A 25,802-nucleotide genomic window follows, 5' to 3' on the forward strand; every position below is an offset into this window, starting at 1 on the left:
CATGTGTACTGCGTGTGTGTGCGCGTGTGTCTGTCTGTGTGTGTGTCTGTACGTGTATATATATAAAGTATATATATACACACACATGCACATATATGTTGCTTTTCCTTCAGTAGGCAATATTGTTTGTTTTGTTTTGTTTTCTCATTAGACCACAGGTTTTGTTTAACTAATTTCTGTTTATGCAAAACTAAACAGAAGTATGCAAATATTTGACATTTCATGTGTAATCACAAACGTTTGCACCCTGCCTGCTCTGTTCAGGGCTATTTTAGTGATGCCTGGAATACGTTTGACTCCCTCATCGTTATTGGCAGCATAGTAGACGTCGTTCTCAGTGAAGCTGATGTGAGTATACCCCAGCTTACTTTCCCCAGTCCCTACTTCTCTTTCTCTGTCTCCCCACTATTTCCATCATCTGGACAAGTCACAGATTTTGATCTGATGTTTCTAAAGTTTGCGTACAGACCAGTCGTAGGTCAATTATGTTGATATGGGAAATAAATAGCCTTTTTTTCTACCAATTTTTTTGAGCTATGAAAGGGAAAGATTAGATTGTATAATGGTACATCAGAGAAGCCTAGAGTGTTTCTGTGTTATAACGCTGTCCTTTTCTTCTCTTTTTCTGTTTGTGTTTTTCTCTTGCTCTCTTTCTGCTGAATGCTTGTCCTAACAGCACTATTTCACTGATGCATGGAACACTTTTGATGCCTTAATTGTTGTTGGTAGCGTCGTTGATATTGCTATAACAGAAGTTAATGTAAGTAGCAACTGTTCATGCACTAAAAAGTAATTGCTGTCATCAGGAAATACAGAAAATGTAAACTTTATCCGCCCAAATCCTTTTTTAGAAAACTATGTTTTATCCTGGAATCAAAGACTGAAACATTGATACAGATGTTTGTTCAAGCTGTTATTATAAATCAATACACCCGTATAGTTGCACATGAACGCAGCATAGTGAGACAATGAGAACTGTATTTTTCTATATATATACAGAAAATTTTTAAAACATTTTACATATAAAAAAGGAATTAAGTTACTATTTTACTTGAAGCCCAGTGATTTTTGTAGGTAGTTTGACCCAGATAATTCAAGATACTGTAAATTGTTTCAGTGGCTCAGTTTAACAAATAATGATTTATTTTTTTTTTTTCTGCGGGAGGTCGGGTTTTTAGAGTGATGTTAGCATTCATATCTCATGAGGTAGCAGAAGAAGACGACAAAGAGAAAGTAAGGCTTTCTATGCTGAGGAAGATAGAATGTTTATTTTTTCCTATTCCTTTTGCTTTTCCTATCCTGCAGTAGGTATTTTGAAATTCGAATTACTCTTAAAGTACTTGGAAAAAATCAATCTTTTCACCAAAATTTTGACTGATGGCCGTTACACATACAGGTGTTTGGACAACAGAAAGATCCCCTTCTAAGGGAAAAATAGGGAAATACTGATTTTTGCCTGTTTTCCATCTGACTTGCTGGTTTTAACAAGGAAAGCTGTGTCACAAAAACGATAAATGAAAGATAACAAAACACATACCAGTTCTGTAGCAGATATGCAAGTGCTTCCCTGTGGTGGTTTGGCCGGATTGGCCAACCAGAATGACAGATGGGCCCCCCCTCCAGAGAGAGGAGAGGAAGAGATCAGGAGATTTACAAGTTTAGAAAAAGAAACAAACTACTTCAATGAAAATAATAAATAAGAGAATAGTAAATAATAATAATAAAAATAAAAGGTATACAATATATACAAAACTGTATCCAGCTCCCAGGATGACGATCGCGTCACCAGCAGACACAGGGAAAGTCCCAGACTGGAGTCAGCAACGGACAGGAGCTGAATTCCAGATCTGGAGTCAGGAGTGCTCGGATCGGGATCAAAGGCACACGAACAGACAGGGTCCTCCTCAGACGTCGGCCATTGAAGAAAGAGACTTGACTTTTCGACCCCTCAGCTTTTATACTGAGCGCGATGCAGATGGGATGGAATACCCCCTTGGTCAGTTTGGGATCACCTGTCCCCTCTGCTCCTCCCTGCAGGTGGGACCCCTCTACGCTTCTCCGCTTCCAACCCTCTAACGGGGCAAATAGCGGTTAGCTGACCTTGGTTGTTACAGCAATAAGTATAAGCAAGAGCCTCTGTGCGCACCATTCCTTGGTGTAATCAGGTCTTATCACTGAGAGTGACCAGTGTCTGAACAATATGCTGTTAATTTCAGACTTTAGTCAGTTAGAAGAGGCCCAGCTAAAAAGTAAAATTACAAATCAGAAAATTGGTTCTGTTTTACCTCAAACCAGGACATTCCCATACTTATATGTTTCTTTGTTTAACTAGTCAAAATAAAATCTCAGAGGAAAGTGCCCCTTCCCTCTAATGCTTTTTGAGATATCAAAAATGGAGACTGAGGAAGGTGAGGCTTGGATCCAACCCAGCCACTGAAAATGCTTGGGGAGCACAGACTCAAGCAGCTGAACACGAGCCAGCAGTGTGCCCGGGTGGCCAAGAGGGCCAATGGCATCCTGGCTTGTATTAGAACTAGTGTGACCAGCAGAAGGAGGGAGGGGATTGTCCCCCTGTACTCAGCACTGGTGAGGCCACCCCTTGAGCACTGTGTCCAGTTCTGGGCACCTCAATATGAGAGAGATCTCGAGGTGCTGGAGCGAGTGCAGAGGAGGGCAGCGAAGCTGGTGAAGGGCCTGGAGAATAAATCTTAAGAGGAGCAACTGAAGGAGCTGGGACTGTTTAGTTTGAGGAAGAGGAGGCTGCGGGGAGACCTCATCACTCTCTACAACTACTTGAAAGGACGCTGTAGAGAGGTTGGTGCTGGTCTCTTCTCACAGGTCTTTAGCGATAGAACAAGAGGGAATGGGTTCGAGCTGCAGCAGGGTAGGTTTAGGCTGGACGTTAGGAAAAAATTCTTCCCAGAAAGAGTGGTCAGACACTGGAATAGGCTGCCCAGGGAGGTGGTGGAGTCACCATCCCTGGATGTGTTTAAGACTCGTTTAGATGTGGTGTTGGGGGATATGGTGTAGGGGAGAACTTTGTAGAGTGGGGTTGATGGTTGGACTCGATGATCCCAAGGGTCTTTTCCAACCTGAATGATTCTGTGATTCTGTGACTCAGTAGGTGGGTTTAGTGTTCCACCTGCTGAAGATCTTGGCTGTGTGTGATTCTGAGAACTAAGTTATCCAGAAATACCCATGATGCAGGAGATCACCATCATTCACATATTTTCCCTGTAGCACAGAACAGATTAATGAGAGGAAGCTGTAGATATAAAGAGTTCCTTGGTGTTCTTTGAAGATATTTAGCTTGCATGTTTTTCTACAGCAGTCACAGTTTATGAGCTGGTGGATAACATTACTTTTTTTCTTAAATTTGTTTTAGTAAGCTACTTGCTAGACATCTTTTTTGCCCCAGCGCATTTCATTACTTACCCAAATGGTTTCTTTTCAGTAGGGATATTTAATATGCATCATCCTAAATTTGAATAAACACTCTGCAGTGGTGAGTATTTAAGTTGCAATATCTCTATCATCTTTTGGGGAAGAAAATCCATCCTGTGGCTATCGTTGCCATTTGATTGAAACAGTTTTTTAGAGAAAACACATTTTAAAATTTATTTTCCAAAGTCATTCATGTCAGGAACCCAATTCTTAGGATCACACACCTCCAGTGAATAGCAGAAGTGATACCCTTTACTCCATTTAGACAGTACCTTGGTTTTGTAACTGTGAATACCAGGATAATAAAGGTGCCCAGGAACATGGAATAGAAACTGTATTTGAAAAAACTGTGATCTGTTCTGGGCATTCCAGGATGAGGGAAAAAAAAAAAAAAGAAAGAATTCCCAAGTAAGATCTGTCTAGAAGACAGTTTTTGGCTTTCAGTGCATTGTTCATATCAGCAAACCACCTACTAGGAGCTTGGATTTTTCATGCTTATCTTGATTGAGGCCCTGGTTTGATGAGGATTTCTTCTGGCATCTCCGTGAAGCTTAAGCAGCCTTCGCCCATGGCCCCCCTTACCCCCGTAGCAATGCGAGCTGTGCTTCCACAAGAGTTTGGGGACTTCACAGTTGGCTGGATGAGGTGCTGAGCTCAAAGTATTGGCAAAAGTGTGGGCTGCGGTATGGCAGAGAAGAGCAGACAAGGCTGCTGCCAAAGGAAATGCTTCTTACGCTGTGCCCATACAGGTCACCCTTGGGAGCATGGCACAGCATTGGCACAGGCAGCATCAATTAGTGGCAGTAGCTGCTGTTGAGAAACAGTGATGTACGTAGTTTTTAATCTGCTTTGGTTCTAGTCTAGTTGGAAAGCATAGTAATATCTTTTATAAAGGCATTTCAACCAAATATAGAAAAGAAATGTATTCTTTCATAATTTTTTTAAGATGGCAGAATACAGAGCATACACAGAGTCTATTAGCCCTCATCAAAGACTTCAGATTTCTTTACAAAGCTGCAAATTCTATACTGCCATCTCAAAGAGTAAAGACAATCAAAATAATTTTAAGGCTGATTCACTTGAAAATTCCTTCCTGATGTTATGTTAAACTATGAGAATCTCCTGACTGACTGCATTACTGGACAGAACAATGGAGGAGTGATGTGATGATGCGTGAGCAGAAGGAGCTTAGTCTGACCCTTAAGTCTCAGGTTGATTTTGCTCAGTTCTCAGCGAGCGATGGATCGTTCTGTCTGAGCTGAAGGAACCCAAGCTGACTCAGAGGGTCATCAGCACAGGACTGCATTGTCCCGTTGAGACGTTTCTCAAAGTATAACTACAGTTCATGGAGCAGACTTTTATAAGCTGCCTCTATTTTGGTTTTGGAATTTGTTTGTTTGTTTTTGTTCGGGTTTTTTTTCCAGAAAAGTTTGGATTTAGACTTTCAGCTCAAGTATTTACAATTTACACGCTATTTCCATTCACAGTAGTACTGAGCGTAAAACTGAGGAGCATAAAAAGATTAATTATTTAGAATAGCTTTCCTTAATAACTGCAAAATGTACTTGTTTGTGAAGAGATTGAAAAAAATAGCTCAAATATACTTCTGTGACCACAGACCCTGTATTTAACCCCGTGTTTCACACTGTATGGACAGGGTTAATTTGACAGCATTACTTGTAACTGGTCACTGCTGAGCTTTCAGCTGTGAAGAACACTGGCATTTCAGTAATTCACACAGTTGTCTTGAAAATATTCTGGAGATACTTTTCTCCAGGAAAAGTACCCACCACAGTCAACAACTAGCACTGTCATTTCTTAGTTCTTCATGCTATACTCACGAGAGAAAAAAGGCTCATCTTTGATGTCTTCTAGTACCGCACAGTGCACTGTTTGTGTACTAAGTATTGTCTGTTTGTGGTCTTTTCCGCTTTGTTGTGCTTTGTTTGTGAACGTCATTAATGTATTCCAGTTTCAATATATTTCTGGGCTTGATTTCCCATTTGCAACACGAAACAGTGAATACTGCAGAGTGTCTAGGGAAATTTCTTGGATTCTTCTTACTTGTTATTGTTTTGATTCTACTGAATTATTTGTACTTCATTAGTTTTGTGTTAATTTATGTGATCCAAATTCAGTATTTTAAAATATTTTTCATAATGTTTTTTTGGCATTCTGAATGGTGCCATTCCACCTGTCCCTTTTAATCTAACACTGATAGTGATCCTGGGAAGTCAAGAGCTCTGCTGAGGTGCTAACAAGACTTTGTTTTCAATGGGATTTCAACCACGATTGAAATGGCGCCTGTGAAAATTCCCACTATAGAAACTTCTGAAACTGAGAAAGCTCAGCCTTGTTTGAGGGGTGATCTGACACCGTGTAAATCGCTAGCACTAATGTAAGATCAGATCTTGGTGCAGCTGAAACTGCATGAGTACAGCCATCTTAATTGATCAGTGTAAAAGGTGACTTGAAAGAATATGAATACCTAAAACAATGTACTCAACACGAACTAAACATTCTTATAGTTTTGCATATATAATTTCCTCATGCTGTGGAAACATCATTGGCGTCATTCTGATGGTCTAGCTGCGTGCACTCAGACGAATTCCAAAGGCCAGCAAGTGTATAGTGTATAACATGTGTCCAACCCACTTTTTCCAAGAGAGTGGACATTCTAGTTACATATCACCTTGATTTTGGTATTAAATTCTGGAAATTAAATGTCTTCACTTTATTTTGTTGTTCCTTTTCTCATTTTTTTAATGTTTTATAATAATGTATATGGTGCCCTGAGGTTGATTCTTCTGATCCAGTAACCTCTTTTTCACATATAATACAGGAGATTACTGTGTTTTGAAAATTTCTGGTGCCTGTGGAAATCAATGTTTAATGAGTTCAGCAATTTACAGGACTGCTCAGCATCCTCAAGGACTGGATCAGTGACCAACTGCAGAAATGAACCACCTCAGAGCAACATATATTTTGGCAATACACTATTTTCTATGATTGTTTTTTTTATTTTCTCTGTGATTTAATATCCCTTCCTTTAATCAGCTCTTCTTTTATGAACCTAATTGGTTTTTATGTTCATTTTATTTTTAGAAATTTTTAGAGGCAAGTATATATAAGTAAATATACATGGTATAGCAACAAAAAAAAATAAAAACACTACTAAAACCTATATAATTACTATTGGGTTTTGTGACCTTTTGTTTTAAAATCTTCACATGACACACAAGATCTTGTGTGGTCATGAAAATGGTTCCTTTTCAGTTGAAAAAGCCAAAGTGGTGATTGTGAGACACCAGATGTGGTCAGTCCCTTCTGGGAGGTGGACATATATAACTTAAGACAATGAGAGAGAAATAAATTGCAAATAAATTTGGAATAAATGGGTACGTTCTTACACGGCAATAACAGACAAGTTTCAATCTGGCCTGATAGAAATTTTGTCAGCTAAGAAACCATTTGTATGACCAGCACTGGATGACTTAGAGGCATGATCACGTTGTTACAGTAGTATTTACAAACGTATTAATTCACATTTTTTATTTAAGTTTCTTTTATCATTCATGTTCTGCCAAAATGTCAAGAAAGTTATGGAGAGTTCACGTTCTTCCTTTGTGCAAATGCTTAGTGCAGTCCCTATGGGACTAATTTTATGCTTGAAGTTAAGGAAAATTCGAGTTCTTTGCTGCAATAGGCCTTAAAGGAAGAGCATTGGTATCTTCCTCCTGAGCCCTCAGCAAAACCTACATGTCTTGAATCACCACTGGAAGCACGTGAGGCTTGTTCAATGCTTACGCTACCATAACAACTAACAGTGGTTAGTAGCAATGGCATACATCAAAAAAGTCTTCCACAAACCCAGAGCTGGATATTCTGCCATTTGGCAAGAAGGAGCACCGTTATTGCCATTTCGGCACTATGCAGCGCATAATGTTGACTTGGGAATGATGGGATGCTCTTACCGTTTGCCGGGCTGGTAGTGGAGTGTGTGCTTGGAGGGCTGGTGCTTATTTTTAGATAGTTGCGCGCTCACCTGGTAACTGGTGGGACAGCTGATCTTGCTTGTGTGGAGTAGGTATAAAAACCTCCTCTCTACCTCTTGTAAGAGATTCTGGATTCCAATTTTGAACAAAAGCATTGCAATTCAGTTGGAATCCTACTTTATGCATCAGTATCATATGTTAGAACGTACGTTTTGTTGCTAGTAATTGCTAGTTTTGAATACCGTTAATACATTTTGTAAACTTTTGCAAATGTATCTCTTCAGGCGTAAGATAGGTCAGAAAAATACAATCTCATACGGCTTTGCTTTCGTTAGTATGAAGTCTTATTGCAATATGAAATCTACACTGTGTTGCAGTATTTAATTGGGAAATAGAAGTACATTTCTGAGCTGCTTTCATGAAGGTGTTAATGCTAATAATTTATTTACTTTACTGCAAAACTAAGTTATCATAATAAAACCCTCATAATAATAGAACCCTTATAATAATAAACCCCTATGCCATCAGCATGTTAATTATGAACTTAGAGTTTTAAGTGCGTCTTTTACAAGGGAAAGGATACTTTTTTAATCTGCTCTGGGGTCCTTCACATTGATTCAAAATTTTTACTAAATTACGTATACAGGCATTTGGTTCGTGTTGAACAGGGAATATAGAGAGCACTGATAAGACTATGAAGAAAATTACTTACTAGCACATTCGAATTCCAGTGATTATTCTCTGAAAAAAAATCATATATTGTATATACATAAGTGCATACAGACACACATACGCTACACATTTCTAAAGATATTTTGGCAACCTGAATGCTTTCCTATATATGTTATTGTCATCATATTTGTATTTGTCATTCAGGTGTTTCCTTCTGTGTTTGTAATCGTGATTACACGTCAATTAATCGTGATTATACATCATCATTACGTGTCCGTTTGTTATGGCACACTCTCGTACCCTTTGGCACAATCTGGACAAGAGAAGCATTTGACCAACACCATACACTAATATCCACTGTTTTTCACCATGTTTATTTTTTCTTAAACACAGAGCTACAGTTTGCTTCCAATGCACAATGCAATCTGTTTCACACTGTTCACAGTTTTGACGTTAAAGCTTTTTTCAGTTAGGATGTTTATTTTGAACTTTTGTTGCAATATGAAGAGAGCAATAAGGACTTACTGTTTAGGAAATGTGCTTAATTGCTCATAAGCAGCAATAAATACGTGACCAAAATTGGTAGCAGGTTGCAAACATTTTAATCAGTGAGTCAGAAATTTAGGTTGATCGTTGGTTAATCTTTTTTGAGGGTTGGGATTGTTTGGGGAAGAAAGCTGCTGTGTTGAACTTTGATTAAGAAAAAAGCAAAATCACGTTACTGCCTATTGGAAGTATTTAAGAATTGGCTTAAAATTACATAGTTATGAAGTGCTCTGCTGAACTAGACCTTCAGCGTAGCTGGCATGTGGCTGACAGAAAAGGTAGAATAATTCAGCCAGTCTCTGTCCTCATTTACCTCATTGCAGTGCATCTGGTGGCCAAGCACTGAAAGTAGAAGCTGTTTGTTTATTCTGCCTGTTCCCGTTACCAGACTTCTAGCAGTGATCCCAGAAGAACATCTGTCATTGTGGGAATCACATAGTCCCACGGGGACAAAAAAAGCATGATAATGACCAGGCGGTCCCGAAATGTTTGGGACACAAGTAGTGTTGGAATGATTGGTGGAAGGAGGAGGTTGTAGGTAGATTGCCTGACCGCAGGACGCATTTTTATTTGCACTCTCGTCAGCAACCGTCATCCAAAGAGACAATCTCTGCTCAACCTGCCCCTCAGTCTGATCTAGTACTGGCCCTACATATACATCAGGTGCCACCTACTTATGCGTGGACATGTCAAGTAGTATTACTGAAGTTGCAAATAAGGTGATGTATTTGGGTAGCGTATGTTTTTTCCCTTAGCTGTAGGAAGCAGACGTTCTCTGTTACTGTCTGTTCTTGTTACTGAAGTTTGTGTTATCTTAATCTTCGTTTCCCAGATCTTAGTGTTACTTCATGCTGGATGGACACGCGTAAACCTTATGTAACTTTGTCTCTTAGATAAGCATTTCCTTTATAAATAAGCATGAATAATATTTTCTCTGTGGTATATCACTACATTAGCTTAATTATAATTAGTTTTACTAGTATAAGCCAAGCTGCTGTATTATCACAGGGAAATGCCAGAGAGGGTAAAAAAATTAGATACCCTCACTTTAAAATGTCAGTGCCCAAAACACTTGGCCAGTGATGGGCAAATGTTGAATATTTTCAGCTCCAGTAGAAAAAAAAATCCTCTGGTATCAGGAGTTCATTTTTATTGTTTGTTTCTAGCATCTCTCTCCACCTTGGTATTTTTGTGCAGTTTATTTTTGTGAACAGGGTGTTTTCCTTTTTTATTCCTGGCCTGCGCTTTCCAGTGCCCATAATATATAATCTCTTGCATATGACATCCTCATGCTTCCCAGCAGCAGCAGATCAGCCATCAGAAACTGGCAATTAGGGCGGCTTAGCCCAAAGAAGCTGAGAATGATTTATAAGAGGAGCGTGCGTTACACAGTCCTGAGCACACACAAACGTACATACACAAATCGGACAAAAAAAAAAAAGTGAGGGATTTTGCACTCATAATTCCCCTTCGCATAATTTTGGTAATCTGATCTCTGGCTGCATTTTCAAAAGTGAGAATTAAGAATCATTAAGATAGTTATACGTAGAAAAAGGGGTTTTTTTACTGACTCTTCTTTCTGCGAGGGTTTTTTTCATAACCAAGTCATAGTGTATACTCATTTTTTCTTTTGGAAAGCAATTAAATAAAAATCTGTAGGAATAAAATACCCTTTTTCTGTTCTTATCTATCCCATTACATACTGCTATCCTAATACTGTTCCTAGCTTATTTGGGGCCAAATCCTTCTCCTATAAAAGCTGTCAGGCAAAACGCCCAAATGCAAAATCCTGAATTTTACTTAATTTTTTTTAGGGCCAATTTATGATGATACTGTAATTTAATCAGTTCTGTATCTGTCATACTTCATTTAATGTTTGATGATACAAAATACTGAATGCTAATTAAGTAATTTACTGATTAAGACAGTATCAAGCTCAGCACGAGTCAGTCACCAAAGATTAAGGAAATATTAGGCAGTATAATGAAACCCTTTTTCTTTGAAAGTTTGATTGAAAGAACTTTTCTGTTCTGAAAAGTGAATAGCAACATGGGTCTGCGTACGCTAGTACAGGTTTGTCATTGATGTAGACAGCTTTGCAAGACTGTTGCCATGTTTTGTGATATTTTGGCATTTACGATGTTTGTGATTATTAATTTCTTCTTAATCTCTATTTTGATGGTTTTATTTCAAAGTGTTGAAATATGCAGGGAATTTCTAATGCAGCAACTGTCTTTCATTGGCAACATATTTTTTGTATATTTTATGTAAGTGCTTACAAAGCTTAGACGTTACAGCTGATCTTACAAACGCTCTGCTTACTGAAGTCTAATGAGGAGATCTGGGTTTTGACTAATATTAATGCATCAATTTAGTAATAATCCCTTAAACAGTTTTAAAACTCTGTTTCAGAAGATACTGATACGCTGTCAGGGCAGTAACGTATGCATATGTAGATTGCGCAGAGCTGAGCAAACAATTATTTTTACCTTATTTTCCCATTGTGATACCTTTATATTATATATGTTTTGCAAAAAAGTAATAGACAAAACAATTAGTATTTTAATAAATATCGCTAATGATCTGAATTTAACGAAGTGCCACCTGTTCTTGGTTTTTTTACCAGATTATGTTTGTATAATATACTGCCAGTATTTTCAGCAGAATCAGCTCCTCACTTTTCCCTTCCTTTCCCCCAAGTTTTATCTGAGATAACAGCAATACTTGAGCTTTTACTCAGTGAAGCCTGGCATTGCGAGTGTCTCTGCTGCATCCACAATGTGTTGGAAGTGGCTCTGAGGAGGCATCGTGGTTATCGGCGCTGTATGTGACAGTAATTGTTGAAAGGTGCCCCTTGGATCTAACATCCAGAATCCCGTTTGTTCTGGTGCTGTCAATATTTTTAAAGAGGCTTCTGTTCGATTTTGGAAGAAGCTGCTGTGAATCCATGAGTGCACAAGCAGGCGTAGCCAGTTGGTCCTTTAAGCTTTGCTAGCTGCTTTGCCAAATGTCTGACCGTTTAGGATATTGTGACAGTTTCTCCAAAGACGGACATACCGGGGTGTTATAAAGAGAGAACGAGTTTCTTCTTCACAGGACATAGAGTTTGGCTCTGTGAACAAGACGTTGGTGTGTGCCTCCTTTCCTCCCTGTAGCTCCTGAGGGTTGTACAGATCCGTTCCAAAAGGGTCAGTCAGATCCTTAAGCCTTTTCTCCATGCCTGATCCTGTTACATCAGCTCAGGTATACAAGTACTTTGAGGATGGTGAGAGTACAAGTATTGCCTTCTCACTTGCACCTCTGTGGGAGGATCAGCCTTCGCATCGTTGTGCTAAAAATTTTTGTCTATCGCTTTGGCAGAGTGAAAAATCTGTCCTTGCTAAGCACTGCAGAAGCCGATGTCCATTGCTGAGTTAACTCAAGGGAATTATTTTGCTTTAAGGGAGCTCCTGATGTGATATAAAACACAATTACTTGAATATGGTTAGATTCCAGTGATGGAGTAATGAATCTTCAAAAAGAGCACAGCAGAAAAGGGGGCTTGAAAGGCTAGGTTGACCCCAGAGCTTTGTTCTTGAGTTTTACTTGGGCTTACTGATAGAATTTGATACGGCCTGCAGAAGTCAATGGCTAATTTTGTTTGGCTTATGTAGGAGCAGATATTTTGTTTTGTATTTACTTTCCATTGAGCCTTTTTATACAAGCAGATTTTAGTATGAGTCAGACAACTGTGTTTTAGCCTGAGTCAGCCAACATGAAATGCTAAAAGGAAGGTTTTAATAAAGATATTAATGTTCTGTTCAGGAAGTATATTGAGCTTAAAGATGTTAATTTACATTTAGAAATGAAAAATGTCCTTCCTTCTGTTTATGGTTAAACTGATTTTTTTTTTTGATGTTTTATTTGATTTTAATATTTAATGTTCTTAATTTCTTAAAGCCAAAGCCAACTGAAACAGTCACAACTGATGAGTCTGGGGTAAGATTAGTAAACCGACCCCAGTGGTTTTACCTCTACTTGAGTTTATTTTTTACCATGTCTATTTTCCACCGATTTTTTTCTGTATTTTTCATAACTGTCTTACTACAAAGGTGTTATGCAGTGGTTTGCATTCATTGTCAATGTACTATTGAAGTCTACTACAAATAAACCCAATATGATCCTTATTAACAAACCAGACAACTTGGAAATGCATGTGATGTGTGAAGCATTTCTACAGGTCCTGTGTTTTTAGCATGTAATTTTTTCCTTTCATATCATGCTTATCAAGGTGAAAAGGCCCTCAAGACACATTTTCAAATCTTACCTCTTCCACCTTTGCATTTGATGTTGTTTTTCTGGAAGTGTTGCATGTTTGAGTTTGTATTTGGTTTGACTTCTTCATGATGCTCTTCAGAACTCTGAAGACAGCGCTAGAATCTCCATCACTTTTTTCCGCCTCTTCCGGGTGATGAGGTTGGTGAAGCTGCTTAGCAGAGGAGAAGGAATCAGAACTTTACTGTGGACATTTATTAAGTCATTTCAGGTTAGCAAAATTTATTTAAATTTGCTTTAGAATTACAACACCAATTTACATAATTATACACCAAATTTTATGGAGCAGTACCCTGTAGAGTGCAAAAAACATTTCTTTTGAAATTTGTGCTATCAGTAATGACATATTTAAATATATTTGCATACTAATTGCAAAACAAGCTTCATCAGTTACTTCAGTGAGTCCAAGGGTCATTATCAGATGACTACAAGAGAGGAATTTAATGTAATTTTTTAATATAAAACTGATTTCATAAGTGTAGCAAATAGGTATTTGAATGCTTGCTGCCGAAAACTCTGATGAATGTGAAGTTAATGGAACTCTATAACAGTATAGAAAGGAAGTATGTTTGTGTTGTCAGAATTGGTAATGAAAATAAAATTAAAAACTGCTAACGATGATTCTTGCCCCTGGATTGCTGGCAGAAATAATTTAAAATATAATGAAGCTTGCGTTCATTGTATGTGGCAGATTATTAAGAGTGACAGGTAATAACATTTCAAGCACTTGCATAGGAAGAAAAGCCTTGGAAAAGCCTGTGTTTTACAGAGAAATTATTTTTGTAAATAGAAGTTGAAATTATGGTGTGAAATGATTAAGAGACAATGCACCTGTCCCGTTTCTAGGCTCTGCCTTATGTTGCCCTCCTGATAGCCATGCTGTTCTTCATCTATGCTGTCATTGGAATGCAGGTAATTATAGAATTATTTTTTTTTAGCATTAAACAAACGTACAGTGTTGGCTACTCTGCGATTTATTTACTAAGGTGCTTATTGAAACAGTCCTTTGATAGTGTTGCTATATATTGGGCAGAGCTTTCAGAGTAAGATAAAAATCTTTTTTAGCTATGGTTTTGGTAGTCGGAAAATCCAAAAAGATGCAAGAGAAGAGCTTGGTGTGAGCTTATAGTGTCTTGATTTGCTGACGGGAGCCACTCTCCTTACATATACTGTGAAGTTTATTCCTATGCATGAATGTATGAAAGAATGCCTGCCTTTTTTTTCCACTATAGATTTGTTTTGGGAATCAGGCATTGAAACTCCAGCTTTTTTTTTTTTTTTAAGTCTTTCCCATATGAAAAGAATAGAACTAGGAAAAGAATCTAGCTAAAGATTTAGGCAAAAAGATTTGAGGGGACTGCACAGGCTGCAGGAAAGCAGCAGATAAAGGCACTGAGCATGGAGCTGTTGAGTTGCACCGTAGTCGCTGTGCCACACGTGAGACCTAGTGCTTGCTTAAGGAGGTGCCTGAGGAGCATGGCTGGGTGCCCATCAACACTTTGGCAGAAGTTCTTGAATTTGGGCTGCAGTTCTCTTTTTTTTTCTTTTTTTTTTTTTTTCCCCCCTGTCATAAGGTCTTAGGATAGCTCTGCATTCCATAAAACTTTACAGATGTTTTCTTTTGTTCTCAAAGTTGTAACGTCCTTCAAATCAACAGAAAGGGAGGTCCTAATTAAATGGGATGAATAGAAGAAATATGCTGTGGAGAGGGGTTTTGTTTACGGATTCTTTCTCTTCATCCAAAAGCAACTTAGGTCCTTACAGTCCAGCTGCACGTGTAGAGGCCATAATCATGTTAATACCTCTGAGTTAAATAACAGCCTTCACTGTATTGTAAGAGGATATAAATGTATTATATTGGGGAAAAAAATGGTCTTGTGGCCAAGGAATTGCATTTCAGTTTTGAGGAACAGAACTCGTTTCCATCTCTGGCTGAGACACAATGCTCAGAGTCTCTGCTTTAGTTTCTGTCTTTGCATCTCTCTTTCTCTAGATCTGAGGTTTTCAGGACAGCAATTATTTCTTACTGCAAGCATATACAATATTTAGTGCAGTAGGGCTTTAATGTCCATAAAGGACTCTGGGTGCTAGTTTAAAACAAATAATATTTTCTCGCCTGAAATAAAGGAATATGTATTAGTCCTGTAATGGTTTACTGATGCTAAATTAAGTGGTTAAGAATTACCTTATACATATGATATATTTATTGCATTTACATCATTATTGGGAAAAACTAAAGAGTAAAGAAAGTGTATTTGTGAAAGTGTTTTTCATACCTACTGAAGCAAATTTAGACTGCAAGGCAGCTTCTGACAGTACAGGTCACTAGGATGAAAGTCAAAATCCGGTTTTATTGTAGGTATTTGGAAAAGTGGCCATGAGGGACAACAATCAAATAAACAGAAACAACAATTTTCAGACTTTCCCCCAAGCTGTGCTGCTTCTGTTCAGGTGAGTAAACCTTAACTCTTACTTCATGGATCCCATTTCATCGATCTATGGAAAACATCCGTAGCTCTTGCAAACACATTTTGAACAAATCCACAGTACAAGCGAGAAGCGATTTAGTGTAACGCGCACATGCTCCCTGTGGCTGTGTGCTGAGCGTCCATGGGCACAGCAGGGTTCTAATCAGGTGATACACACCTAAACTCATTACAGCTGTGGTGAAACATCTTGTTTGTGGAGTAATTGTCTTCAGGTAGAGTCCAAACCTAGTCTGCCCTGGTATCACGGCGGGGGTGTTGTGAAAGGCGAATAGGACTGTGCGCTTACTGTACTCTGTAGAAGCACAGCCAGCATGAAAAGTTGGAAAAAATGAAAGACTGTTGCAAAGATAAAGAAATAAACTGTTCTTTACACTTGCTGAAGAAGTGACAAGAAGTAGAGGATGTAACTTGCAGAAGGGCGATATCAGATAAGCGGTAGGCAAAACTTTCTGATGGCAAAGGTAACTAAATCTTGATATAGGGGAAATAAGGATAACAAACAGATACTTTGAGCTTTTATGAAAGGTTTTCATACACAACACCGCGTTCGTTCACAGCAGCTCCACTGCAATAAGTACTTAACTAGTAAATCACAGTTTGGGGTTCAAGTTCTTACATGCAAGCCTTTGTGGTGCATTAGTCTACCTTATAAAATGTGTCTGAAATTCAGATCTAAGCCTGTAATTTCTGAAACGTGCTCTGTATTTTTTTAATTAGCTCCTGCTCTGAAAAATTCACGATCTGTCCTCACATTTGTGCTTGTACAGCTCCAAGCATTTTGTCAGAACTTAAAAAATGAATATGTCTTTAATCCATTTTGATCAAATAATGCGTAATATATCTTTGTGACCTCGTAAAGGTGTGCAACTGGAGAAGCCTGGCAGGAGATCATGCTGGCGTGTCTGCCTGGAAAACGCTGTGATCCAGAATCTGATTATAATCCAGGGGAAGAATACACATGTGGAAGCAATTTTGCCATCATTTATTTTATCAGTTTTTACATGCTTTGTGCGTTTTTGGTGAGTCTAGCTTGTGCTTATAAACAGAGATGAGCTTTGGCATTTTGACTTTCTTCTCAACTAAAACAGTAGCAGATTCAGAGAACAATTGAAAATCTCATCTCTAAAATACTTTTGCAAGGTTATATTTTTCCATACACAGTCCTAAATCCTGTATCTTATACTGATTTTTACAGTGTGAGTGGTGAAACACTGGCCCAGGTTGCCCAGAGAGGCGGTAGATGCCCCGTCCCTGGAAACGTTCATGGTCAGGTTGGATGGGGCTCTGAGCGACCTGAGCTGGTTGAAGATGTCCCTGCTCAGTGCAGGGGGGCTGGGACCTTTAAAGGTCCCTTCCAACCCAAACCATTCTGTGATTCCAAATTCGCATGTGCAGATGTTCTTCTGACTGCACGTGTGCCGGAGTGATTGGTTGCATGTTTGAAAGCCAAGTTAACAGTCTTTTCATCATCTATCGTTTTAGGCATTTCTCAATAGTATTATTAATTATTCATTAATAATAAAGCTGCAGTTCCTTTGGCTTACTAGTGATGCTATTTGTATTATTTAAACTTAGCAGAATTTGGATTCATGTCTCTGCAAGTGTGCTCAAACTGTAGCACAAGAGATGTGAACAATAACCTAATCCATTGCTCTAAAATAATCTTTGGAACACGTTTTTCCTCCCTGCGGGTGTCTGGTCTAAGCTGGTTGGTGTGCTGTATTCACAGTACTCTTCTCCTTGCAAAAGGAGTGGCGGAACAGAATTCTGTGAACAAATGCAAACATACGTATTCTGCTGTTCTGTATCATCTTCTGTGTTACCAGAACATATGCAGAAGTCTTACTGTCATGACATTGAATCCTGTTAATTAAAAAGCTGTTTCCTGAGATCTGCACTTTTTCAAACACACATATTGGATCCATTCTTTAATTTGATGTAGTGGGATCTGGCAAATCAAGGAGGAGAAATAAAACCACGTTACAGCCTATGTCAATGACTGAGTAAGACAGAATCACGCTTGTGTCATATCGTTACTTGATAGAGTTCAGTGACTCAGTTAAATGCTCAGCAAGTATTTTCTGTGATATTTGATCATATTTGAAAAAAAAAAAATCATTGTTTATGAGATCACTTTGAATTCCTAACCTATTACTTCCTCGTATTATTGAATATTTTTATAAAATTTCAAAATAATTAAGGCAGATTGTTCTTAATTACTTTTTTAGATTATAAACTTATTTGTGGCTGTCATTATGGATAATTTTGATTATTTGACACGTGACTGGTCTATTCTGGGCCCCCATCACTTGGATGAGTTCAAAAGGATTTGGTCAGAATATGACCCTGAAGCAAAGTAAGTTAGATTATTTCTCTGGTGAGATTTATCTGGTAAAACCCATAAAAGCAGAGCATAGTATATTGTTTGGGAATGGATGTATGTTTGGTAACTGATGTGTGTTCGTTCCAGGGGAAGGATAAAGCATCTTGATGTGGTTACATTGCTGAGGCGCATTCAGCCACCGCTAGGTTTTGGCAAATTATGCCCTCACCGAGTGGCCTGCAAGGTAGGTTTTACCCTGTTTTCTTTCTAGGTTTCTCTCACAGTTAGTTCGTTCATTCAATTCTGCCCAATATGTGTCGCATACGTACTATAATCCTGTCTGTTCACAAGGTCTCTTTCACCCTCAAGTTTTCCTATTTTTTTGCAGGCTTAACGTAAACCAGCAAAATGAGTGTCATTTATTTCAGCCTGCTCATTTGAGTAGTTACCACCAGTGTAAAATTGTTCCCAGAGCATCAGAGTTAAAGGGGTCAGTCTCCGTAAATCTATCCTTAGTCTGTTATCGTCCTGTACATGAACTACCTCATCCCAGCATTTCTGGGGACCCAGTGTCACATACAAGACTCCTTCAGCTCACTGACATTTCTGATTTCTCTTCAGCCCTAAGGAGAAGAGGGCGATCACGCATTTAAGTGACAATTAAGTTTTGATACAGTACCTTTACAGTTGCATTCATGAGAAGTTTGCTGCGTGTGAAACCTAGAAATGAGATTGAAGGGTGGGGACTGGAAGATGATAAACCAAGCTGGAGTGAATAACTGTGCGATACAGTATGTAGCAGTGAGTGAGAAGACTGAAAAGTAAAGGGAATATAAAATGGCGTGGAATTTGTCAGGCACAATATGTAATTTAGATGAGGATTAATTGCATTTTAATATAAAAGTTGAAAAGCAACACAAAAGAGATGAATAATTATTATGTTCTGTGACGACTTTGGAACTACGGATATTGTGGTTTTAGCAATTTCCGCTGGAATAAGATCAAGCCTTTTAATTGAAGGATCATTACAACAGCACTGTCATTTGATTTCTCGTATATCTGTTTTATAAATAGGTAAGCTGACGTATAAAACACTGGGTTCAAATGGATGCCAAACCTATATCTATATGTTAAGATAAATGATCCGATTGAGTAGTGCTTTTAAACTAGAATAGAAGAAAATCCAAGTCAGACATTAGGAAAAGATTTTGATAGATGAAATAGTGTTTTTCTGACAGACAGGGTCACAGCAATACTGCTGTAAAAGGTGAACACTGTGCTGCAGAGATGGACTAATCCAAAGAGGAAAATCCCTCCCACTAATTCAGTACAGATAGCATGAGAGTTGCACAGCGTCACTGAAGAGTTACCCGAGAAATGAGACAGCTTACACACGGCAGACCAGGTGCTGTGGTCTTCATGGAGCATGAGGCCGGAGGAACCCATGGGAAACCTGGAATGTGACAGCACCTGGAGGGCATCCTCTTAAATACCTGCATTTGTCTTAATACTTGCACAGTGTGACTTGTAGCCAAGGACTGTGCTTCAGTGTTTGCAAATTAACTCAATAATTCGCTCATGATAACCACTGGACAGCTTTAGCTTTTGTAAAGGCATGCATGTGATTAATACCGGAAGGGAGTGATATGGGGTGGTTATTATACACAGCTAGGATGGAAGGCTTATAAAATTCTTATGCCTCTCTGGATATTATTCTTTGAATAAATCAGCTTTTCAGAAAAGAATGTGACAGGAGTTTGTTCTTTTTAAACCAAGACGCATCAAAATTTGTTTTCCTTTTCTCATTTACAGAGGTTAGTAGCCATGAATATGCCACTAAACAGTGATGGAACCGTCATGTTCAATGCTACTTTGTTTGCTTTGGTTAGGACTGCTCTAAAGATAAAAACCGAAGGTAAGGTTCTCAGCTGTAAAGCCTTTACTGCCCTTGTAAGAAGGTACAATGAGGAAAAGTTACAATTTACTTTATTCGTTTTGTCGGAACATGAATAAGGCTGCTTTAGTCTCACTGGATTTGGTTTGCTTTTGGATCATGGGTTTTATTCACTGTTGGTGGGAACGGTTTGCTAGAAAATGGAAGAAAAGGGGTAGTGAGGCCAAAGCCCAAGAAATCTCAGAAATTATTACATGCTTTTACCTGGTCAGATAAAAACATGTGACAGTGGCATAACAGGAGTTCCACTGCAGAGACGGAATGAGTTCCCCTTTCTGTCCAACCAAGATGCTCCTTCCTCACTACTCTTTAACTTGGTGCCTTGGATCCCACGCTGGTGCAACTGCAACTTTTGCACACTTGAAAGCAACATCCCCAGTTTAGTCGAGGCCGGGTCTGACTGAGTTGAATGGATTTCTGTCATTTGCATCAGAGAGGGAAAAGTTTTAAAAAATAGTGGTACGTTTTAAAGAATTTTGCTTTGTATTTGCATACATTTTCTTTTCATTATTTTACCATCTTTTACTACTTTCTGTTCCATGTCTTCTGCTATTCTCAGCAGAATTTGCGTTCTACTGGTGATAACAAACTGATTTCATTAAGCCCCTCGGGCATTGCTGCTGTTTAGGTGCAAGAGATGCAAAACTGCTCAGGAGTCAGCTGCCTGGACTTTCAAGCTTGTACAACTGAGTAATTAGTATGATTGAACAAGTAAATGATCTGCTTTGGACCAAGGAAGAAGTGAGCAAGTCATCACTTTCGGCACAGTTTAGGCAGAAGTTAGTAAGCAGCGACAGAGTAGAGCCAAGATCTGTAAATCACCGCTGACCTCTGCAGTACTCCGGAGACTGATTTGGAAGCCCCAGGAGCTCACTGTCTCGCACCCTTTCTTCTCTTTAATTGTTGGAGTATTATTATCTGCCACTTCATGTAGCTTAGGCTTGCTGCAAAGCAACCATATCACAGTCTTTATTTCTATACAGCTAATTAGTATCCAAAGGATCATTCGTTGCAGCTGGCTGAAACTTAAATGCCATCCTCCATTTTTCTATTTCGTTGCCACAGGTAACCTAGAGCAAGCAAATGAAGAACTTAGAGCAGTTATAAAGAAAATATGGAAGAAAACGAGCATGAAGTTACTTGACCAAGTTGTCCCTCCAGCTGGCGGTCAGTCTGCTAAACTTTGCAATGTGCTATTCTCTGTGCATTTTGGTGTTTCTAGATTGTTAGGAACCAAAGAAATAAAATTACTGAATTTTGCAATTATGATGTCATTAAAGGACAACAAACAATAATAAAAAAATAAACATAGAGAAAATTATATCCTGTTAGACTAGATAATGCATATAGGACTGATAAGTACAACTTCCTTAGATCAAAGAGAGGAAAATGTTATGCTGATTTCGTTGCTTGAAAAAGAATACTTTGTTAGACCTAAATCTAGTCTTGATTTCAAGACATTCAGCAAAAAAACCTAAACTTAGTTTGCTTTCAATGCATTGAGCAAAATAACATGTTTTGTACTAATTAAGCTTGACAATGTACACTGCATTGTAGCTTATATCCTTGCCTATGTTGGATACTTCTGGGAGAAAAATAAAAAAAATGCCAGCTTAAAAATATTTTTTTTGCTAAATTAATAAAGTAAGAGGCTAAATTATCTCAGTTACGCTAGGTTAAACCAAAGCAGTTCCATAGTCAACTGGTAATGGAAATGGTTCAGATTTATGCCCGTATGACTGAGATATGTATATGGCCCATGTAAAGAGATGCCTAAATTCTAAGGACGCCAGTATGTTTGCGAGAATTACAAGGCACGTAAATTAGTTGTTCCTACATGCTGTAAAATGACATATCAAATATTTGTTATATCTCTCTTTTTAAATATATATATTCAGATATATATATTTAGCCCTTTTCAATATATACATTTTTATGAATATGCTGTAGTGTAGGTTTAGGTGACTGTTTTTTACTTGCTTTTTCAAGTTTTAAAGGTGCAGGATCTGTTGCATTGTCACCCACACCCAGGATATATTTGTCTGAACATCCAACACATAGATCCATTGTAATAATCTGGTATTTCTTGTAGTTTACTGTACTTCTGTAGTGTTACGGCAGCTTTCAAGACTGCTCAGGCTCAGGTTTGGAAGCAGACTCAAGATCCCCGGCCCGGTGGCGGCGGAGGCTGCTCCCTTTCCGAAGGTGATGCTCTCAGTCTCTGGGGCGAGGAGCATGCTGGCTGCGCTGCTCTTCAGCATGACCCGAGGAGCAGCATTAGCTTTGTCGCTGGACGGAGCCACTTGCTATTGGTGTGGTGGCTGCCAGGGAACGGTGGAGATGAAGGCAAAAGTCTAGCAAATTCGACTTTCCAAAGGGAACTGATACTGCACATTTAAAACAACTTTTTGTGTTCTACTCTGTTGGTTTTAGCCTTACACCTAAGTGCTTGCATGGCATAGATGAATTGCTTTGTTATTGTTGTAACTATGTGCTTGAGCTTTTTCTGCAGCCTCTGTTCCTTTCAACTATCAGTCTTTCCGAATATTCTGAAGCAATTCTGTTTTAGGGTGGTGGCATGGAATTAGTGTTGCCTCTTGCCAACTTTATTCCCCTCCATTTTTTAATCGAAATAGAGATGCATGCTTCAGAATAGCGAGCTGTGCCTGCCTAAATCAATCTGACAAAGAATCTCTAAAGATTACATGCCTAGAACTAATCTTACATAGTAACTCACCGTTAACTTCAGCTTCATTTCATGGCTGAATATAAGCTGTATGTTTATTTTCGGCTGTACTAAAATTCATTGCTAATATTTATTCTGCAAATGTAGCTCTTTGGCATAGCTAGAAGGCTGAAAACCTGGATCACTGCTCGATTGATAGGAAACAGTATGGCTTCTACAACCCGGTATAAATAAGAACATGTTGGGAAGTCCTTAAGCTTTCCAAATTTTTTATTTCAGTTTGGTTTGTTTCTCTGCGGACCTTGTGTCATGACTTAACATGAAAACTGAAAATATTCTAACCCACCTAGAAGGAAGAGAAATACAGCTATTTTACATTCCTATGCCAGAGGAGCGCAAAATAGCTTGTTATACAGTAGAAATTAGTTTCTATTGATGCTTAATAGTCAATAGAAAAACGTGTATGGCAACAACACCAGTGACAGCTGATAGTAACAATCTGCTAGGAGACAGAAAATTCTCTTCAGTATAAATCAACAAAGCATCCAAATTCAGTACATTAACATCACGTGCACTTAAAAATACTAAGCGGTCTAGTTTATAATGTTTTTCTCCAGTATGAATTTTGCTGGTATTACTGAATGCTAGATCCTTCCTGTGCTCGTGACCATGCCTCCAGAACACAAACAGAACAAATATTTGCAGAGCAGAATGAAAATAATTGGTATAGAATGATAAATAGATGCACTAGAAATGGACAGTTAGTTAATTATTGGTACTGGTTAAATAACTCATTACTACAACTTAATTAAACTGTTAATAGTTAGCAACACATTTTCAGTACCGAAAACTGAAACTGCTTTGCAAAGCCATAGAATGTCAGTCAAATGCCTGAATGTATGAATGAGTTAACATTCTTAGGAGACTAGAGAGTAAGAGAAATACATACAACTTGCTAAAGATTCACCTGTATTCTCTAAACGCCCCGGTCTCCACCTGCAAGCTCATTTAATCCTGCCAAATACTTTTTGCCCTCTTCCAAAATGATTCCTTTTGCTGTGAGTAATTGTAGCTATAGATTTGTCTATTCTGTGGTCAGTTATGCTTAGCTGCCTCCCTATACCTGTCCATATCTGGCTATATGTGTGTTACTCAAAAAACAAAGTCAAGGACGGCTCCCCTTGGCCAGGCTTCGGTTCTCGTGTGCACATGTCTGCAGTACAACTGACTGTGCCTGCGAGGCACACGCATCTTGTTTGTACGGACAGACCTTGGCATGTATAATCCAGCAAACCTGTGATGCATTCGTCTAATACGCTTATAAAAAGTTGGTGCATGGCCAGAGTGATCAATAAGAGCCCTTCATTTCTGCGTACTGAGACTTTGCAGGTACGGTCGTCTCAGGTACAGTCAGTCGTGCAATGTCGTAGCCTGACTCCAGCCATGCTCAAAGTGCGCCCCATAGTCTATGTTACAGCAAGTCTGTCACTTCTATGTGCTTGTTCTTTCTAGGAGCCATTTGCTATATCACTTCCTTAAAAGTTCTGTTCAAATACTTGAAAAAAAATAGTATAAAGGATGGGGAAAGGCTTATCTGGGGATTTTGACCAAGGCTACGTTGCAGATCAGTGGATTCAGCTAGGCTGAGGAAGGCAAGTTCAGATTAGATGCTTTATAAGAGAGATCTCTTCCTAATACAATACACCATTAGTCTCCTGAGGAGCTGCCAAGAGAGATTACAGATGAACATCAAAGCAAACGTTCACAAAAAGTTTAGAAACTAGATCTGGGGAGTCGATTGAAGAGCTTTTTGCCGCTGAGACTGAATCTGTAGACTGGTGAGCTGTTCTGGTGAGCTGTGGAGTTCCCGCTGTTTCCTACCGGGAATGGGGGGAACTGGGGCTGAAGAGATGTCGGTGTTGGGCAGAGCAGGCTCTTTGACGCGCTGAGATGCTTCCTGCGACGGACTGGTCTCCCAACCAAGATGCTTTCCTACACTTAAAGCGCTGGGAGAATATATCCCTGGTGCATTTGTACTGAATTTAAAGCCTGTGGTACTTTCTCACATGCATGCAGCCCATGTCAGACGTTATACTGAGACGAGCTTGTTTTGCACGGGAGAGGATTCATTTTGAGGCAAATTTTGTCACGGGTGAAAATGAGTTTAAACAGTATTGCATGTGGATTGGATTTCCCCATCCTTTTTATTGATGTGAAAGAAAGTCACAAAAAGAAGAAAGTTAATTAAATTTAAATTAGCAAAAGCTGTCATATTATAGGTAAAAGTACTACTAGAAATACTGTCCTTAGTGAGATACATTGGGAAATATTATTATTGATAAAATGAAGACAAAAGGAGACTGTTTTAATCGACTGTTAATGTATGATGTTACAGTATGTGGCAATCAATTAGAGAATTTGATTGACAATCGATTAGAGAATTTGATTGACAACAATTAGAGAAAAAGCTTGCGTAACAGAATGTGTTGGGAGGGAGACGAGGCAACACAGCAGAAAGGGAAAGAGACAACTTAATGCCAGATAACTGAGGGGGGAAAAAAGTGTGTGAAAACAAAAGCAATGTTTTTGAATAGAAAACTGTTCCTAGTTTTCTGGCAAGCGTTACTCATCAAGAGACCAAACTTGCCCAGCTGAATCATTCAATGGGACTCATAAAACAGGCACATACATTCTTGACATGCTACGAACTAGGCAATTTCGATACCCTCATATGGTACCTGCCTTTGAACTTTGAAATCTTTGAAATTTGGATTTTGTTCCAAGCAGTGACACTGTAAAAATGGTAGGTTTTACTGCACTTGCTATTTGCATATCTTTTGAGTTGTACTAAATTAACTGATGGAAGTGATTTTCATTTCTATCAGCATTGCAGAGCTGATACAATAATGCAGGAAAGCGCCATGTTGTTTCATATTTACTGTTGTCATCATCACCTATCTTAGAAGGTGGCTAAGGACCACATCTTCACTTAAACAAGAATCTCATAGGAAATATGTGAAATTGTAACCTCTGTGGGATTTCCGCAGAGTCTAGAATCTGTCTTACTGGGTGACAATAAGATAGCAGAAGATACAGCCAAACATGAGCATCTGGGACACAACTAAAATTTGAACTGGTTGATGCTCAGGTATCACAGTGAGGGCATGACACCAGTAAAAAAATAAAAATGTGCATAGCAAAGCTGGCTGTAAAGATGTCAACGTCCTTGTGCAGTAACAACAGTGCTGTATTGATACACTGACTAAGCAAATTTGCTTCAGCAGTGGAAAAAAAAGAGAGATGTTGTAATGTTGTTAGCAGGACTTTTATTTTTTTTAAATAGAGTCGCTCTTATGAACATAAGTGTATGTAAGTCATA

The 25,802-nt window shown here is 38.7% G+C and overlaps 1 protein-coding gene across 1 annotated transcript in view; it reads left to right on the top strand.

Annotated features, from left to right (window-relative positions):
- The window catches only part of CACNA1D (calcium voltage-gated channel subunit alpha1 D), a 198,034-nt gene that overhangs the window by 149,100 nt on the left and 23,132 nt on the right, over nt 1–25,802 (top strand). The window contains exons 30-40 of the mRNA XM_054215757.1: nt 265–348; nt 677–760; nt 12,597–12,635; nt 13,054–13,182; nt 13,818–13,883; nt 15,331–15,422; nt 16,320–16,479; nt 17,689–17,816; nt 17,931–18,027; nt 19,596–19,698; nt 20,803–20,904. Coding sequence (XP_054071732.1) covers nt 265–348; nt 677–760; nt 12,597–12,635; nt 13,054–13,182; nt 13,818–13,883; nt 15,331–15,422; nt 16,320–16,479; nt 17,689–17,816; nt 17,931–18,027; nt 19,596–19,698; nt 20,803–20,904 — 1,084 coding nt within the window. The remainder of the gene's footprint in view (nt 1–264; nt 349–676; nt 761–12,596; nt 12,636–13,053; nt 13,183–13,817; nt 13,884–15,330; nt 15,423–16,319; nt 16,480–17,688; nt 17,817–17,930; nt 18,028–19,595; nt 19,699–20,802; nt 20,905–25,802) is intronic.

The sequence above is a fragment of the Rissa tridactyla genome, chromosome 10 (assembly GCF_028500815.1).
Source record: "Rissa tridactyla isolate bRisTri1 chromosome 10, bRisTri1.patW.cur.20221130, whole genome shotgun sequence".
In the NCBI taxonomy this organism is placed as follows: Eukaryota; Metazoa; Chordata; class Aves; order Charadriiformes; family Laridae; genus Rissa; species Rissa tridactyla.